General features: G+C 36.8%; 1 protein-coding gene across 1 annotated transcript in view; it reads left to right on the plus strand.

Moving 5' to 3' along the window:
• The first annotated feature begins 16,565 nt into the window (after positions 1-16,565).
• Positions 16,566-20,019, plus strand: part of RADX (RPA1 related single stranded DNA binding protein, X-linked) — an 82,788-nt gene continuing 79,334 nt past the window's right edge. Inside the window, exon 1 of the mRNA XM_035006635.1 lies at positions 16,566-17,208. Within this exon, the coding sequence (XP_034862526.1) occupies positions 16,566-17,208 (643 nt within the window). The remainder of the gene's footprint in view (positions 17,209-20,019) is intronic.

Raw genomic sequence — 20,019 nt, forward strand, 5'->3', positions numbered from 1 at the left:
GAACCTGCTACTTTACTCCAAAACTGTTCCTCGAAACCAAGAAGACATTCTCAATTAGAAAACCACAATTTGGTGGGCACCTGGGTGGCTCATTCAATTAAGCATCTGACCCTTGATTTTCGCTCAGGTCATTATCTCAGTGTGGTGAGATAGATTCCCATAATCCAGCTCCACGCTGGGTGCGGAGCCTGCTTAAGATTCTCTCTCTCCTCCTCCCTGTGCCACTCCCCCTCCCCTTCTCCTTCTCTCTCCCTCTCTAAAAAAAAGAAAACCGCAATTTGGTTCCCCTGCATCCCACCATAGTACTATGGTATAGTTTTCTCTATTCTTTCATGTTCCCCTTCCCTATTGCTTTATTGTACATAAAGTAACTGTGTATATGCACAAGCATATTGCATTTTTTTAACTAAATGGCCAGTGGTATGTTTTGATCGGCATCAAATGGAGATGGGATGGGGAAAAATACTGGTTCTGTGAAAATGCCCTTTCTCCTTTAGTAGCATGCTCATTCAGCTCTTATCTTTATATTCCAGTAAGCTGTTTTGCTCTCACTGTTTAACAAAAAAAGAACAACATAAAAATCCATGCATACCTTGTTCAATTGGAGAATTTTAAAGTTTTTCATTCACCATTGTAAAACCAAGGACCATTTTATAACTTTTTTGTATGTAGCTATTACATACAGGGCAATCTGTCCTTAAGTAGGGATAAAAAAAATGAATCCTAGATAGTTTTCCCTTCAAGCATCTTGTTGTTTAAATAAACTTCTTGTTTAAAATGATAAAAAATAATAATTGGGTTACCTTTATCCTTATTGATTTGTAGTTCTGTATAATTCTGAATATAAGTCCTTTCTCAGATATAAGTATTGAAAGTAGTTTCTCCCATTCTGTGACCTGCCTTTCACTCTCTTAATAATGTCTTAATTTTAATAAAGTAGAATTTATTTTTTTGTTTCGGGTAAATGTTTCTTGTGTCCTTTTTAAGGAATGCTTGACTATATTAAAGTCACTAAGACATTACCTTATATTATCTTCAATAACTTTTATTTGTTTCACCTCTCACTTTTAATCTATGGTCCATTTGGAATTAAATTTTGTATATAGTTTGAAATAGATAAAAAGGATCATTTGGATTTATTTGGTAACCCAGTTGGTCCAGAGCCACTTAACAAAAGGACCATTTTCTCCCCTACTGCCTTGTGATGGATTTTTTTTATCATAAATTGAATGACAGTATACATGTAGATCTCTTTTCAGACTCTACTATACCATTGTTCAATTTTTCTATATTTGAAACAATAGTACACTGGTTAAATTATTATAGCTTTGTAAAATAATTTGATTTCTGTAAATCTTCAAACTTTGTTTTTTCTACAAGATTTTTTATACTGTTATTGCCATTTGTAATTCTATGTAAAATTTAAAATTCATTTGTCGATTTTCATTTAAAAAAGTTTACTGGCATTATTTTGAATCAGAGATCAAGTTAGGGAAATTAGCATCTTTAAAATATAGAGTCTTCCATTTGCATCAACATGGATGTAACTGGAGGGGATTATGCTAAGTGAAAGAAGTCAAGCAGACAAAGACAATTATCATATGGTTTCACTCATATGTGGAACATAAGCGCAGAGGACCATAGGGGAAGGGAGGGAAAACTGAATGGGAAGAAATCAGAGAGGGAGACAAACCATGTATAACTCTGGACTCCAGGAAACAAACTGAGGGTTACAGAAGGGAGGGGGGTGGGGGGATGGGGTAGCCGGGGAATGGGTATTAAGGAGGGCACATGTTGTGATGAGTACTGGGTGTTATACACAACTAATGAATCGTTGAACACTACATCAAAAACTAATGATGTACTATATGTTGGCTAGTTGCATAATAATAATAGTAAAAAATATACAATTCTCTTTTTATTTAGGTCTTTGTTAATTTCTCTCAATGTTTTTGTAGTTTTCTTTGTAAAGGTATTGTATATCTTTTGTTAATTTTAATCCTCAATATTTGATAATTTTTGAAACTAATACCACTGGTATTTTTCATTTTATTTTCTGCTTGTCACTAACATAGAAATATAAATCATTTTTGTATACTGTGATGGTTAATTTTTTGTGTCAAGTTGACTGGATCACAGGGTGCTTAGATATTTGACTGAACGTTATTTCTCAGTGTGTCTGTGAGGGTGTTTCTGGATGAACTTAGCATTTGACTAGGTGGACCCATGAAGTAGTTTGCCTTCTCTGGTATGAGTTGGCATCATCCAGTCTGTTGAGGGCCTGGATACAACAAAAAGGCAGAGGAAGAATCTAGCCCTTCCTGCCTGATCGCTTGAGCTGGGATATCAATCTTCTGCTGGCCTGGATCTTCATTGTCAGGGCTTCAGACTGACTGAATTACACCACTGGCTTTCCTGGATCTCCAGCCTGCAGATGGCAGACTGTGGAACTTCACAACCTCCCCAATTGTGTAAAGCAATTCCTTATAATAAATCCCTTCCTATATATATCCTATTAGTTCTGTATCTCTAGAGAACACTAACCAATACATACAGTGAGTGATCTTATATCAGGCAAACTTGCTAAATTTATTTATTAATTCTAATAAGTTTTTTGTAAATACTTTTAGAATTTCCAAATTTACAACCATGTCATCTGTAAATAATGAAACACTTATTTCTTCCTTTCCAATCTTTGTAAGTTCCATTTCTCTTTCTTAATTTATTTTCTAAAATATCCAGTTCAAGTTTGATTAGAAATGGTAATACAGACAACCAGGTCTCATTTCTGATCTTAGAGGGAAAGCTTTCAATAGTTTACTATTAATATGCCTTGTGTTGGGTGTGTTTTAATACCCTATATCAGATTAAGAAATTTTCCTTCAATTCCTAGTTTTCCAAGATTTTTTCACATGAATAAGTGTTGAATTTTATCAAAGACCTTTTTTCTGCCTCTCTTGTGATGATCATATATTCTTTTCTGTTAATGTGATGAATTACATTATTGCCTTTTATTTATTTACTTTTATTATGTTCAATTAGCCACCATATAGTACATCATTAGTCTTCGATGTAGTGTTCAACAATTCATTAGTTGCATATAACACCCAGTGCTCATCACCACACTGCCTTTTAAATGTTAAACCATTCTTTCATTCCTGGAATAAATCCAACTTGGTTATGATGTACTATCCTCATAATCCCTGGATTTATATTGCTAATATTTTATGTAGGAGTTTTGCATCTACATTCACAAGAGATTTGGTCGATGATATGCCTTTCTTATAATGTCTTCTATAGGTTTTAGCATCAAGATTATAATGGCCTCATAAAACACATAAGGAAATGTGTCATTCACTCTTTTTTTTAATTTCTGGAGGAGTTCAAGTAACATTCATTTTATTTTATCCCTGAAATATTAGTGACAATCCACTGTGAATCCATCCATTCTTTGTAGGAACATATTTAATTGTGGAACCAATTTGTTTAATATGTATAAGACTATTTGGATTTTATATATCTTCTTGAAACCAGTTTTGGTAAGTTGTGGTTTTTACATAATTTGTGCATTTTATGCAAATTATCAAATTTATTATTCATAATATCTTCTCATCTTTCAATATCTATAGATTCTGTACTGATGTCCCTTTTTCATGACTGATACTTGTAATTTATATTTTCTCTGTTTTTCTTGTAATATTGCTACAGACTTATCAATTTAATTGGTCTTTTCAAAGAACCAACTTTTGGCTTTGTTAATCTTCTCTACTGTCTGTTTTCTATTTTTTTGATTTCTGCTCTTACCATCTTCCTCCTCCTTTCTTGGAGTTTAATTTGCTATTTTTTAACCTTATACAGGTGGATGGTTACATCATTGATTTTTAGCCTTTCATCCCTTCTAATATATACATATAAGGCTTTAAAGCTCTCTCTCTAAGAACTGCTTTAGATGAATTAGATAAGTTGTAATGTCATAGTTTTATTATAATTCAGTTCAAAATACTTTATAATTTCTATTTTGCTTTATTTTATTTTATTATTTTTTTTAGAAAGAGAGGGGGAGAGAGAGATCATCTCATGTGTGAGGGACGGAGGGGCAGAGGGAGGAGAGATAAAATCTTTTTTTTTAATTATTTTATTATGTTATGTTAATCACCATACATTACATCATTAGTTTTTGATGTAGTGTTCCATGATGCATTGCTTGCCTATAACACCCAGTGCTCCATTCAATACGTGACCTCTTTAATACCCATCACGAGGCTAACCCATCCCCCCACCTCCCTCCCCTCTAGAACCCTCAGTTTGTTTCTCAGAGTCCATAGTGGGAGAGAGAAAATCTTAAGCAGGCTCCACACCCAGCACAGAGCCCCCAGCGTGGAGGTCGATCTCATGACCTGAGATCATGACCTGAGCTAAGATCAAGAGTTCGACACTTAAATGAGCCACCCAGGCACCTCTATATTTTCCATTTTGAATCTTTCTTTGATATTGAGTTATTTAGAAACATACTGCTTAATTTCTCAATATTTGGAGGTTTCTAGTCTTTTTGTTATTGATTTCTACCTTAATTCCACTGTGGTCAGAGAATATACTCTGATTTCAGCCACTTGAAATTTGTTGAGAATTGCTTTGTGGCTCGGCATATGGTCAGTTTTGATAAATAGTCCAGGAACAATTTGAAAAGAATGTGTATTCTACATTTGTTGCATACAATGTTCTAAATATATTAGGACATATTTGATAGTCTTGTTCATGCTTCTATACCCATACCTTTGATTTTGTCTGCTTATTCAAAATCTCCACACATGTTTGTAGATTTATCTATTTATGTTTAGAGTTCTGTCAGCTTTCACTTAATACATTTTGGAGCTATTTTATTTTGTGCATACTACTTATGGTTTTCTCTAACTTGTTGAATTGATCCTTTAATCATTGCGATATATCTAGTATCTCTCATAATGCTTTTTGTCTTAAAATCTAATTTGTCTTATAGTAGTTTAACTTTAGCTGCCTTATTTTGGTTCATGTTTGCATGTTATTCTTTTTCAACACTTACTTTCAAACTTTCTATGTCTTATTTAAGGTATGTCTCTTATAAGTCACACATAGTTGTAATTATTTTTAAATCCAGTCTGACAATCTTGTTTTTCAATTGGAGTGCTTACTCCATTTATATTTAATGTGATTACTGGGAAATTTGGGTTTAATCTACCATTTTACTACTTGTTTTCTGTTTGCCCTGTCTTCTTTATTCTGTTTTTTTTTTCCTTTACTGATTTCTTTTAGATTAACCAAGTTGTTTATTATTTCATTTTTAACACTCTTATTGCTTCTCTGCGATACCTTTTTTTTTTTTACTAATAGTTAAGTTCTCACAATTACAACATCCTTCTTGGCTTATTAAGATCTACCTTAAAGACTCTTAATCTCAGGAAACTACCTGAGGGTTGCTAGAGTGGTGGGGGGGTGGGAGGGATAGGGTGGCTGGGTGATGGACATAAGGGGGGGTATGTGCTATAGTGAGCACTGTGAATTGTGTAAGACTGTTGAATCACAGACCTGTACCTTTGAAACAAATAATACATTATATGTTAAAAAAAAAAAAAAGAAGATAGTAGGAAGGGAAAAATGAAGTGGGGGAAATCGGAGGGGGAGATGAACCATGAGAGACTATGGGCTCCAAGAAACAAACTGAGGGTTCTAGAGGGGAGGGGGGTGGGAGGATGGGTTAGCCCGGTGATGGGTATTAAGCAGGGCACTGAGTGTTATACACAAACAATGAATCATGGAACACTACATCAAAAACTAATGATGTACTGTATGGTGACTAACATAACATAATAATAAAATTAAAAAATAAAAATAATGTATAACTAATAAAAAAAAATCTACCTTAAGGTAGTGCTTTTACCACTTTCCAGACAAGGTAAGAACCTTATAACACTTCAACTCCATTTATACCTTCTCATCTTTGCTATTATCATGTATTTTAATTGTACATATATTTTAAACTCCAAAATATATCATTGTTGTTCTTTTGAATAGACAATATTTTTGTAGATTTACCTATATTAACTCTTTGGTGTTCTTCATTCCTTCTTAAATTACCTGTTTCCATTTGGGATCATTTTCCTTTTGCCTAAATAACTCCCTTTAGTATTTCTCGTAGTGCATGTCTGATAGTTATAAATTCTCTCAGATTTTGTGTTTCTCTTAAACCTTTTTGATTCACCTTCATTTTGAAAGAATTTTTGCCTGGTCGGAACATATTTTGCTCAGCAGTTTGGAGATGTCAGGTCATTTTCTTTTTTATTTCTTTTGAAAATTTAGTTGTCAAGATTATTGCTCCTGCAAAGATAATGTGTCTTTGTTCTCTAGTTACTTTAAAATTGTTCTCTGTTTCTGGTATCCATCAGTTTTACTTTGATGTACCTATGTCTGGTTTTCTTCCTCACTATATTAGTTTTCTATTGTTGCCATAAAAATTATTATAAGTGCAGTGACTTAAAACAACACAAATTTGTTGTCTTACAGTTCTGTAGGTCAGAAGTCCAGTGTGGGTCTCAATGGCTAATATAAAATTGTCAGCAGGAATGAGTTTCATTCTGGAGGCTCTAGGAAAGAATCTATTTTTTTACTCATTTAAGCTGTTCACAGAATTCAATTCCTTGTGCTTACAGGACTGAGGGCCCAGTATTATTGCAGGCTATAAGCTGAGGGCCATTTCCAAATTCTAGAGACCACCTGCATTCCTTGGCTTATGATGCCCTCTTCTATCTTTAAAGCCAACAATGATTGTTCAAGTCCTCATTTCACATCTTCAACTGCTGCCTTCTTCTTCCATTTTTAAGGGCCCACCTAGATCCAGGACACCTTTCTTATCTTAAATTCAGTTGATTAACAACACTGATTTCATCTACAACTTTAATTCCTTTCTACCATGTAACGTAATACATACACAGTTCTGAGGATTAGGATATGGACATTTTGGGGAATGAATTAGGATGCCTGCCACAGTTATTATGCTGCTTTAGATCCATACAGTATCTAGAACATGTAGCTTGAGAACTTCCTTCAGTTGTAAAAAAAAAAATCCTTGACAAATATTTCTTCAAATACTGTTTTTGCCCTCTTTTTCTCTTATTCTCAGATTCCAGGTACATATATGTTAGATCTTTCCACCATGCTATCTCCATCTCATTCTTTTTTCTATATTATCCAATGTTTTTCTCTCTGAGCTTTAGTCTGGATACTAGACCTATTAGTGTCCTGTCTAGTAATCCTCACTTCTGTTTAATCTTGGTGAAATTTATCCATTCGATTCTTAATTTCAGTTATTTGATTAATTATTGATTTTTCATTTGACTTTATAATTTTTGTATCTCTGGTAAAATTATCTATTATTTACTTTATTTATTGAACATATTATTCATAGTTATTTTAAAGGCCATTCATTCTGTTTACTCCAACTTTTTAATCACCTATGTGTTTGTTTCTGTTGTTTGTTTTCTTGATTTTTTTGTCATTTGGTCCTGTTTCCTAGCATATCTGGTAATTTCTTTATTGAATGCTAGACTTTGTGCATAGAAAATTGTAGTGGTTCTAAATGATATCTTCCTCAGAAGAAGATAAAATGTTTTTTTCTAAACAACAGACATAGTGGGAGTAGATCATCTTAACGCATTTGAGGCTGGTCTATTGCCAGTTTAACCTTACTCACATGGTGCAACCCTTCCTGGGGCTCAACTAAAAACCTAGGTTGTTTACTAGGGTACTTTGGAGATTCCTGAATTCCTATTTTTGCCTTCCTAGCATTCTGTGATATAATGACTCTGTTTAGCTTTGTCAAATTTTAGCAGCTACTTTATGCTTGGTTTCTTTGCCTCTCACCCTGAACAGGCACAGGTTAAAAGTCAGGTAATGCCTCAAGAGGAAATTTCATGTAGAATGTTGATCACACTTCTTTGCAGATATATATATATACACACATATATATGTGTGTGTGTGTAATATTATAGTATTATATGTTTCAGCCACAAAAATAAGGAAATCCTGCCATTTGTGATGACATAGATAAACCTTGAGCATTATACTAAGTGAAACAAGTTAGAGAAAGACAAATACTGTATAACCTCCCTTATATGTGAAATCTACAAAAGCCAAAACCATAGAAGCAGAGTAGATTGGTGGTTTCCAGGGCTGTGGGCTGTGGTGTGGGATATATGAGGAGATGTTGGTCAAAAGCTACAAACTTCCAGTTATAAGAGGAATAAGTACTGAAGATCTTATGTGCAGTACGATGATTATAGTTAATAGTACCATAATGAATACTTGAAAGTTGCTAAGAGAGTAAATCTTAAGTGTTCTCAGCATAACAACATCAACAAAAAATTGTAATTATATGAGATGAAGGTTGTGTTAAACAACCTTATTATAATCAGTTCACAATATATATGCATATCAAGTCACCACATTGTACATCTTAAACTTAAACAATGCTATATGTCAATTATATCTCAATAAAGATGGAAAAATGTAAATGGACTAATGTCTGCAATTCAAAATACCAGCTGCCATTTTTGCAGGATTTGATAAGCTAATCCTAAAATCCCTATGTAAATGTAAGGGACCCAGAATAGCTAAAATAATCTTAGAAAAGAGGAACAAAGTTGGAGCACTCACACTTTCCAATTTCAAAACTTACTACAAAGACACAGCTATTGGGGCGCCTGGGTGGCTCAGTTGGTTGAGCGACTGCCTTCGGCTCAGGTCATGATCCTGGAGTCCCGGGATCAAGTCCTGCATCGGGCTCCCTGCTCGGTGGGGAGTCTGCTTCTCCCTCTGACCCTCCTCCCTCTCATGCTCTCTGTCTCTCATTCTCTCTCTCTCAAATAAATAAATAAAATCTTTAAAAAAAAAAGACACAGCTATCAAGACTGTGGGGCACTGGCATAAGAATAGATCTATAGGGATGCCTGGGTGGCTCAGTCAGTTAAGCGTCTGCCTTCAGTTTGGGTCATGATCTCAGGGTCCTGGGATCGAGTCCTGCATCGGGCTCCTTGCTCAGTGGGGAGCCTGCTTCTCCCTCTGTCTGCTGTTCCCTCTGCTTGTGCTTTCTCTCTCTGACAAATAAATGAATAAAATCGACCTATAAATCAGTGGAATAGCATTGAGAGTCCAGAAAGAAACCTTAAAATTGTGGTTGATTGATTTTTTTGGACAAGAGTAGCAAGACAACTCAATGCGGAGAGAAGTCTTTTCAACAAATGGTGATGGAACACCTAGATCCGTAGGCCCAACATGAAGTTGGACACCTACCTCACATCACATAAAAAAAAAATTAACTCAATATGGAACATAGACCTAAATATAACCACTAAAACCTATGAAACTTTTAGTTAAAAAACATAAATCTTTGTGACCTTGGATTAGGCAATGGTTTCTTAGATATGACACCAAATGCACAAGCAAGAAAAAAATATATATATGAATTAAAATTTTTTATTCTTTGAAGGACTCCATCAAGAAAGTGAAAAGACAACCCACGCAACCGGAGAAAATTTCTGCAAATCACATATCTGGTAAGCGGCTTATATCCAGAATACATAAAATACATAAAGACCTCTTATGACTCAATAATAAAGATAAATAACTCAAATTAAAAATAAGCAAAGGATCTGAATTGAATTCCTCCAAAGAATATATAAAAATGGTCAATAATAAGAACACTTAAAGATGCTCAAAATTATTAGTCATTACAGAAATGCAAATGAAAACCACAATGAAATACCATTTCACACCCAGTAGGATGGGTACAATAAACCAAGACGGAAAATAACAAATGTAGGCAAGGATGTGGAAGAACTGAAACTCTTGTGTATTGCTGGTGGGAATGTAAAATGGTACAACACTTTGGAATACAGTTTGGCAGTTCCTCAAAAAGTTAAAAATAGAGTTGCCATATGAGCCAACGATTTCAGTCTTAGGTATTTATACAGGAAATCTGAAAACATATGTCCCCACAAAATCTCACACACTAATATTCATAATAGCCTTACTCACAATAGCAAAAAGTGGAAACAATTCAAATGTCCATCAGCTGAGAAATGAATGAACATAATGTAGTATAGCTATAAAATGAAATAATATTCAGCAAAAACAAATAATAAAGTATGCTACAACATGGATGAAACTTGAAACCATTATGCTAAGTGAAAGAAGCCAGACACAATGTTATGTTTCCCTTTATATGAAATGTCTAGAATAGGCAAATTCATAGTGACAGAAAGTAGATTAGTGTTTGCAGTGGCTGGGGCAGGAAGTGGGAATTGAGAATGGCTGCTAATATGTATAGGGTTTCTTTATGGGATGATAAAATGTTCTAAAGTTAGATTACGGTGATGGCTGTATAATTATTTGAGTATACTAAAAACAATGGAATTTTCCACTTTAAATGGGTGAATTGTATGTTCCGTGAATTATATTTCAATAAAGCTGTTATTTTTAAAATAAATTAACATGAACATCTTTAGGTAAATAGCCTATTGAGAACCAACTTTCTGGCCCAGGTTCATTTCAGGTAAGGCAACCCAGTATACACACAGGTGTTCATATTTCCAAAATGTCATCAAATTTTAGCCACACATTTCAACAAACAGAAAGTCTTCAGAGGAGAAATATAAACACTGAAGCATGCTAAATACCACAAATAAGGATAAGCAGGGATAAATTAATCTGCAGAATCCTGGCAGTTTACTGGCAGTCTCCCTTTGTCAAGCAGGGAAACAAAAACCTAATACATTAAAACCGACCAAATCCTGTTTTAAAATCCAAGTCTCTTACAGATATATATAAAATCCAAGTCTCTCACAGATATATAATAATATAATATATAACACACTAAGATCTATAAAATAATTAAAAAAAAACAGTAGGATTGGAATGGACAGAAGAGAAGGGGGAAGAACATCAATTAACTATTTATTGTGCATCTAATATGTACTTAGGATAAACAAAGGCGTGGGGACAAATATGAGCCTGTAACTGAGCTCCTGAGGGGCAAAAGGAGCCTAAAACCACTGTTACGGTGAGCTTGTGTTAGAGACCTTTGTTTCTAGACACATAGCCAACAAATAAATCAAAACAGATACGATATCAGATAGAAAGGTAACATAGGAACATTCCCGATTCCAGTGAGTTAGGGGTATTGTAAACTATGCAGATTCATCCTTGTACACAGAGGATATGTAGTTAATAAAATCATCAAGAGCAGCCTTAAAAATGAAAGATGTTGGAAAAGGGCAGCACTGAGCCAGAGGGTGTAGTGCTCTGGTTGCCAGGCAGCCACCCTCAGGCCCTCTTTTGTTACCGTGGTGATGTTTAGAGAGCTTACCTAAATACTCTTTGAGATAGCATCCGAACTCTCCACATCCCTTTAACACCAACTAGTCATGCCACTTCTTTTTCTTCCTCCCCCACATCTCTACCCACGCTGTCGTAATCTTACAAGTGAGATGAACCTACAAGTGTACCTCCAATGCCCGACGCCTCAGGCGGGGAAATGATGTTGACTTGCCTCCCAGATTCAAACAAACGAAAGGATAGTGAAATGAATGAGAAGATTAAGTACGATTATTCAAATAAAAATAACCGAAATTATAATAAAACAAGGTTTCTCAAATAGAAAATTGATATATTTGGGGGATAATTCAGGATCTGTCCAGCTTTATGTCATGCAAAGGACAGTGGCTGGGTAATCGGTAGTTCTGATTCTCTGTCACTTATCACTGGGAGGTCTTGGTCATGCGAGTTCCCTTTTCTGGGCCTCAATTTCTTCATGTGTAGTAAAAGGGGGTTAAACTATAGCAGCTGTTTTCAAGCTTTTCTGGCCAGAATCTATAGTAAGAAAAACATTTTACATCACAATGTAGTATACACACACACACACACACCAACAAATCTAAAACAAATATTTTATGAAACAACCCTTACCCTGATTTTATGTGATGCATTCTGACATTTTCTATTCTATTCTTTTTCATATTTTTAATTGCTGGTTATGACCCAATAAATTGACTTCATGCCCTCATTAATGCCTCGCAATGCAGTTTGAAGAACACTGAACTAGTGGCTATCTAATGGCTCCTACAGTTCTAGTATTTTAAGATTTTATGTTATGCCATTATCTTCTTTTTAGAATAATATTAACAATCACTAGCATTCATTGAACCGATAGTATGTGCCAGACGCTGTTTTAAGCACTTTATCCATATGAACTTACTTAATTTTTCAACAACTGTGACTACTTTCATTAGTCCAATTTTAAAGATGAGGAAAATTAATGTGGCTGTTATCTGCACACCAAATTTAGTGACTACCAAAATTAATTTCATGATATATTTAAAGTGTTTCAAATATCTTAGAATATCGCCATTTAATAAAATAAAATATTATCTTGTCTGCTCTTACTACTTTACACTTGGGGGGTGACTATAACAGATCATCCAGATCTGAGGGGAGGAAAACAATCAATAACCTAAATGATACCTATTATTGGCCCTAAAAGTCATTTACTTACTCTGTTGTGTAAGTACGCGAAAACTGACACTTATAATGCCACATCAGGGCACATTTATACATAGGCATGATAACTACCCAAGTAGACACCTTAATTCTTAGGGACAGGCACTATCAGCAGATTGTCAGTAGAACAATACGAGAATCCAAATGTGTGCCCATACGTCACTGTACATCTTTATTGTGTGTAGTATTGTAAAACAAAACAAAACAAAACAAAACATGGGTTCTATTTTTTCCTGATTCCAGTAATTAACTACTGAGCACCACTGCCAGTATTCATCTTTTATGAATTAGCTGGAAGGGCTTAGACTATGATGCTACAATATCACTATGCATAAACTTTACCGAGTATATCATTTAGGGGGTCCTGTTGGAGCAGATTTGAAAGATTTCGAACCAGTTCTTTTTGGATAAATAATAGAGATAGTTGCTATTTAACGTTGCAGTAAATCCAATAAAAATCCAAAACTTCATTTATTCATTTAACAATTACTATTGAGCCCCTACTATGTGCTACATACTTATTTTTGCACTGGAGAATAAGCAGCAAATATAATAAAGTACCAACACTCAGGGAGCTTAATTATTTTGTGTTTTGTAAGTTTGGATTTGTGTTTATTGTATTTGTTTATAGAGAGGCACGCTTATATGTATTCCTTTTGGTGGAGAGGCAGTGGAAATTACATGTTTCATTTATTTAAAATATTTCAGTGCCTTTTCTACATGGCAGTAAAGAAAGAACTATGCAAAACAAAACAAAACAAAAAAGGAATAAATCGGTTTTTGCTCTTAAAAAGCTTACAGTCTAGTTAAATTAGTGGTTCCTAAGCAGGGGCAATATTGTCCCTCAGGGCACATTTGTCCACGTCTGGAGATATTTTTGGTTGTCATGACTTGAGTGGGGGAGGGATTAGTCCTACAGACATCTGATTGGTAGAGGTCAGGAATGATGCTAAACATCCTCCAGTGTACAAGACATCCCCACTACAAATAATGTTGTGTCCCAAAATGTCAAGAGTGTCCAGGCTGAGAAACCCTGAGTTAGAGGGACAAACTTCATACATTAGAAGTTTTGTGTTTAATTACAAGATATTTGATGATAAATGCTAAATGAGTGATACATACAAGGTGATACTGATGAGAGAGAGAGAGAGATCATTCTAGAATGAATTGGTTATGGGAGTCTTCATGAAGGAAGTGGGGCTCAACCTCCTGCTCAAAGCAGAGGAAAGCCCGCAGAGCCCTGCTACCTCTCTGACTTTATCTCCTATCACTCTCCCCCTCACCCTTCCACTCCAGCCAATGGCTTTTGCATTTCCTGTAAGCATTCTTTTATCTCATGGAATCTGCTTTTGCTGTTCCCTCAGATTCAAAAGTCCTTTCCCAAGATATCCATATACCCACTCCATCACTTCTTGTAAGTCTCCACTCTGTTCAGTCTTTTAATAGAGAGCCCTTCCCAAATCATCATACTCCTTGATATAAAATATTAACTCCTGCCCCCTCCACTCCCTTTTCCCTTATTATGTTTTTTGGTCTCCATAGCAAGATTGTACCTGGCCCAGAGCAGATACTCAAGAAATATGTGTAGAATGAATGAATTTGTTAAATATTAATAATGTCAGGGTTTTTCAGCTCAAGCAAATGAGAAGAAGCTTGACTAAAGGAGCCTAACTACTGTGATTCCCAATGGCCTAGAACAGTGCGTGCCTCATAGTAGGGAATTCATAAATAGTTAATAAACAACGATGAAATAGAGAGCAAAAGAAAATTAGTATAATCAAAACAAACCTATAACCATCTTTGAAAAGTATTCTTAGGACAATTACTACACTCTCTCATTTTATTGCGCTTCACTTTACTGCGCTTCACAAGTATTCCGTTTTTTACAAATTTGAAGGTTCAAGACTTCAGAGGAGAAAGTAACTTCAGCTGTGGCGGAAATAGCAAGAGAACTAGAATTAGAAGTAGAGCCTGAAGATGTGATAGGATTGCTGCAATCTCATGATAAATCTTTCAGAGATGGGGAGTTGCTTCTTATGGATGAGCAAAAGTGGTTTCTTGAGATGGACTCTATGCCTAGTGAAGATGCTGTGAAGACTGCTGAAATGAGAACAAAGGATTTAGGATATTATGTAAACTTAGTTGATAAAGCAGAGGCATGGTTTGACAGGATTGACTCCAATTTTGAAAGAAGTTCCCACTGTGGGTAAAATGCTATCAAACAGCATCTCATGCTACCGAGAAATCTTTCATGAAAGGAAGAGTTAATCAATGGGACAAACTTCATCCTTGTCTTATTTTAAGAAGTTGCCATAGCCACCCCAACCTTTTAGCATCCATCAACCTGATCAGTCAGCAGCCATCAACACTGAGGCAACCAGCAAAATGATTAGGACTTGCTGAAAGCCCAGATTACAGTTACCATTTTTAGCAATATTCTTAAATTAAGGTACGTTCAATGTTCTTTTTAGCCATGATGCTATTGCATAGTTAATAGACCACAGTGTAGTATAAACATAACTTTCTATGCATTGGGACACCCCAAAATTCCTTTGACTCGCTTTATGGCCCTATTCACTCTATTGCGGTGGTCTAGAACCAAACCTGAAGGATCTCAGAAGTATGTCTGCATACTAGCACACCTGGGCACATATAACAAATGGCCTATTTTTAATTTGGACTATTCTTTTTTTTAAAAGATTTTATTTATTTTTTAGAGAGCGAGCGAGAGAGAAGCAGCATGAGAGGGGAGAGGGTCAGAGGGAGAAGCAGACCCCCTGCTGAGCAAGGAGCCCGATATGGGACTCCATCCCGGGACTCCGGGATCGTGACCTGAGCCGAAGGCAGACGCTTAACCATCTGAGCCACCCAGGCGCCCTAATTTGGACTATTCTTACCAGCTTTTTCACTTTATAGTCATTCCGCATACATTCCTTGTAGTTTAGAAAAGCAGTTTCTGGGCGCCTGGGTGGCTCAGTTGGTTGAGCGACTGCCTTCGGCTCAGGTCATGATCCTGGAGTCCCGGATCGAGTCCCATATCGGGCTCCTTGCTCAGCAGGGGGTCTGCTTCTCCCTCTGACCCTCCCCCCTCTCATGTGCTCTCTCTTTCTCATTCTCTCTCTCAAATAAATAAAATCTTTAAAAAAAAAAAGAAAAGAAAAGCAGTTTCTGACATTCTGTATCTTCGCTGTTAAGCCAGGTATTGTATAAAACATAAGCACATTTTAAGAATTCTAACCTAAACGCAGCTCTCTACCAAGCCAGTTCTATAATTCTCTGTTTTCGTTTGCACTTAATCACTAATTCACCAACGCTGCACTCAGGGAGTCACTACAGACAATTATGCTAATGCTCATAGCAAGAGCAACTAACGTTTATGGCGGACTTTTTGTGCTAGGGTCTTTCCCGAAGGCTTTGCCTACATTACCTGGTTTTGTTCATACTATAGGAGACCTGTGGTATGGCATTCATGTATATTAATGAACTCTAATTTACTTTCTGTAGCTGGCCCAAGGCCCCAACCCCCAAACACCTGAGCTAGGACGGCTCATACCCCGCTTCCAGCCACTTCCTCTTTTCCATTGCCTCTCAGCACTCTCCTTTCTGGAAGAGCCACCAGTGCTCCTCCTCCTCCCTCTTGCGACGTTTTGGGAACCATGGCGACCAACGCTGTCCCTCCCCCTCCTCCTCCCCAGACGACCCGGCGGGCACCAGGTGGGAGGATCTGCTACGTAACCGCGCGTGTGACTGCCTAGTAACGGTGCCTGCGAGTTGGAAGCGCGCCCAGAGAGGGGTGGGGCGAGAGAGCTGACGCCGGCACGCGGAACGTCTTTGCAGCCTCGCTTCGGGGGCGGAGCCTTGCCAGTCCGCGGGAGCAGAGTAGCTAGCGATCGTCGCCCGAGCGCGCGGTTTCTTAGTCCTCAGCTTTGGACCGGGCAGCGTAGCTTTGAGGAGTGAAGAGAGTACGCAGTTACCCCACAATGTCTGGTGAGTTAGGTCAGCCTCAGGCCGGCCCCTCACATGCCGGGCTAGATTTTCCGAATCCTGAGAGAAATCGGGCTGGGGTCCCGGGAGGGGTGATCCGAAGGGCCGGTGCCCATGGGCGCAGGTCCTGGATCCAAAAGGTTCTTGAGCAGATAACGGATTCACCTCTGCAGTGGGTCACCCCGTCGGAGGTGGTGCCTGTCGCTGTGCTGGCCGTCCAGAGGTACCTGTTAGAGGATGAGCCACGCGACACGATACCCAAACCTCCCCTTTACTGCTATGATGTGACGATCTCGGACGGGGTGTACCAGGAGAAGTGCTACCTGGACCCCAGCCTGAACTTTCTCGTATATAAAAATATTCTTAAAGTTGGCATAGAAATGAAAATTTCCAGAGTCTCGTGTCTTTACAACGAGAAAAGATTAGGCCAGGGGATCCTGTGCATAGATAACGTCCACTGTGGGGAGACCCTGGAGGCTATTTCTCTAGAAACTCCATTCAGAAATAGTGCGCACGAGGAGGTACCGGAGAGGCCTTTAAGAGGCGGGAAGAGTCATTACCTGGCCCTGTGGAATAACGAAGATCCATATGGAGATATTTGGTTAACCAACAAGCAACCCGAGGAACACAATTTTAACAGTAAGTAATGGGAGGGAATGATGGAGGGGTTAAAAAATAGTTTTCGGGAGCTTGCGTTAATGGGAAAGGAAAGGAGGGTGCATTGGTATTGTTCATTTCAAGCCGCGAGTGGGAATAAACAAATGCTCCTGGATGTCGAATTGGCGCTCCCTTAATGAAATTTGCACAGCCCGTGTCTTGCTTCGATTATTCAAGTGGCCATTCAGGAACTGTCTGAATACATCTCAGATTTAATCTGGCATATATACTTGTGTGTGCGTTTGCCTACGGTGGAATTATCTTTCGTTTCATTCCCATTCCACTTGTGGAAATAGTACTTTTCTGTGTTGGTTGGCGAGTGTATAGATTTGAATTTGGCATAAAAGTCGTAAATATTCGTGGTTTTGCATGTTTTAACCTTCATTCCAAAAAGGATGTTCCGTGATTTATTCCTTAATAATTTGCATTAATGAAACGCCATTTTTATGTCTTTGAGTGTAGCAGTTATGTAAATACTGCTTTTTTGAATGTGTGATTTTTGTGGACAGGCTTGGAATTTTCATTTTTATGTTTCTTATTGCGTATCACGGACAATACTGACCTGAGAAGTTTAATTCTTCCGTACCACAAGTAGGAAGTTAGCCTGAAAATGCCTGTTCGTCATCAGCAACTGCTGTAAAACATATTTTATCAGGGATGGAAGGGGAATGATAGTACTATAGGCATGTACGTATATGGAACGGGGACCAAATAAAACCCCCCAAAAATAAAATAAAGGCGGAAGTACTCAAGGAAGAAAGATAATTTTCTACATTTAACGGCTTTTCAGTTTTTTTCTTTTTACATTGCAGTCATAATATTAGCTCATATATAGTCTTGCTATGACGTGTATCAGCAACAGGCTTGAAAGTGAAAAGACAGAGGGATCAAAAATATGCAATTAAAGTAATATCCAGTTATAAGGGGAAAAAGATGTTATAGAAATGTGTGGACAAGGATGATTTAAATAACTTAAGCTTTAAAAGCAAGATAGTAATTTCGGGGATGAAATAATGGAATGATTTTTATCTCAAGCATGGACTAAGGCGGCACTGCATTACTACTCTTAAGTGTTGATCATTTTTATTTTTAGGCTTGAATACATAAATGAAAAATTGGTGTCTAGAAGAATTAAGAGGGGAATAATAATTTGTAAAAATATATTTCATTTTTCTGACTATGAAAGTGATATCCATTATTGAACACATATTTTTATTACAAAAGGCAATGTCCATGTGCTAAAAAATCCAAACTATATTTAGAAGTATATTGTTGGCTAGCAAGAAAAAGAGCAATACAGACTGAAAAGCAAACACTTATTGAACACCTAATGGGCAAGATAATATTAAAAGTACTTTATTTGTGTAGACATAAAAAAGTATATTGTATTAAAAGTGTAAGACCCAGGTATAGTAAAATTTTGATGACAAAATCTAGAAGGGGGTATATAGGTGTTCTTTCAAGTTTGCTGTATGTTTAAAATTTTCAATAATAAAATGTCGGGGTGGACTGAAAGACCCCTTTACCTCCTCCTCCTATGCCTTCAACTTTCAAAACTCCAAAGGTTCAGCAGTTTGGTGTGTATCACTGAAAAAAAAAAAATTCTGTGGCGTGGCATGATTTGTTGTTTACACTTATCTCAAGCATCTTTAATGTACATCTGCACATACACACTTCCACAGTAAGGGTATACCATAATTTATATAATCATGCTCATGTGAATGGGTAATTATCAATTTTAGGCAGTTACTGGTTTTTCAGGTTTAGATCCAGCACTGAACATCATTAGGATATACACATACTTGTTCTTTATGTTCAAGTATTTCTGTTAAATGGATAGATTCCTAGAAGTGAAATTGCTGGGTTAAAGAATATTTAAATTTTTTAATTTGATGGATATTGATAAATCATCTTCTGAAAAGGTTTTACCAATCTATATTCCCCCTAACATATGTATGAATGCCCATTTCCCCATATTGTGCTAATTTTAAATTATATCTCTTGACTTTTCTGATTTCTTTGCTAATGGGTGGTATTTGCTATATATTGCAAATTACATTCTCACACTCTGTCCCCTTTCTTTTAACATTGTTTATGGTGCACTTTTGTGCTTTTTTAAAACTTTTCTATTAAGGTATGATATGTACAAAGTGTTAAAGTCTTAAAAATACAGCTTGAAAATAAAGCTTGAAACCATCCCCACCCCTGCCCCCAGATCAAGATACAGAACATTTTAAGCATCTCAAAAGTCTCCCTAAGGCCCTCTCCTGGTCAATATCCTACTCCAAAGGTAACCAATATGGTGATCTAAAAGACAGCTTTTCAAAATGGAAGTTAGATCTTGCCAATCTCCTGTCTAAATCTCTCCAGTGGCTCCCCATTGCACTTAGACAACAATCCCGACCTCCTATCAGGGTGCGCAAGGCCCTGTGGTGTGGGCAAACTTTCTTTAAATGGCCAGATGGTAAATCTTTTTGTTTTTGTCGGTCATATAGTCTCCAGTCACAGCTATTCAACTTGGCCAGAGTATAGCAAAAGCAGCCATAGGCAATATGTAAATTAATGGGTTTGGCTGTTTTATAGTAGAACTTTATTTACAAAACCTGGCAGCAAGCCAGATTTAGCTCAAGGGCTGTAGTTTACAGGCCCCTGCCCTGCCCAGTCCCCTTACTCACCTCTCTAACCCTTCTCCGCCACCATTTCGTTTCCAGAATACAGGCCTTTTTTTTTTTTTTTTTTTTTTAATCTCAAACCTCCTTGCTCTTTCCTTCCTCTAGTATGTTGCTCCTGCTT

The sequence above is a fragment of the Mirounga leonina genome, unplaced genomic scaffold, assembly GCF_011800145.1.
Source record: "Mirounga leonina isolate KUSES-001 unplaced genomic scaffold, KU_Mleo_1.0 Mir_101664, whole genome shotgun sequence".
NCBI classification, from domain to species: domain Eukaryota; kingdom Metazoa; phylum Chordata; class Mammalia; order Carnivora; family Phocidae; genus Mirounga; species Mirounga leonina.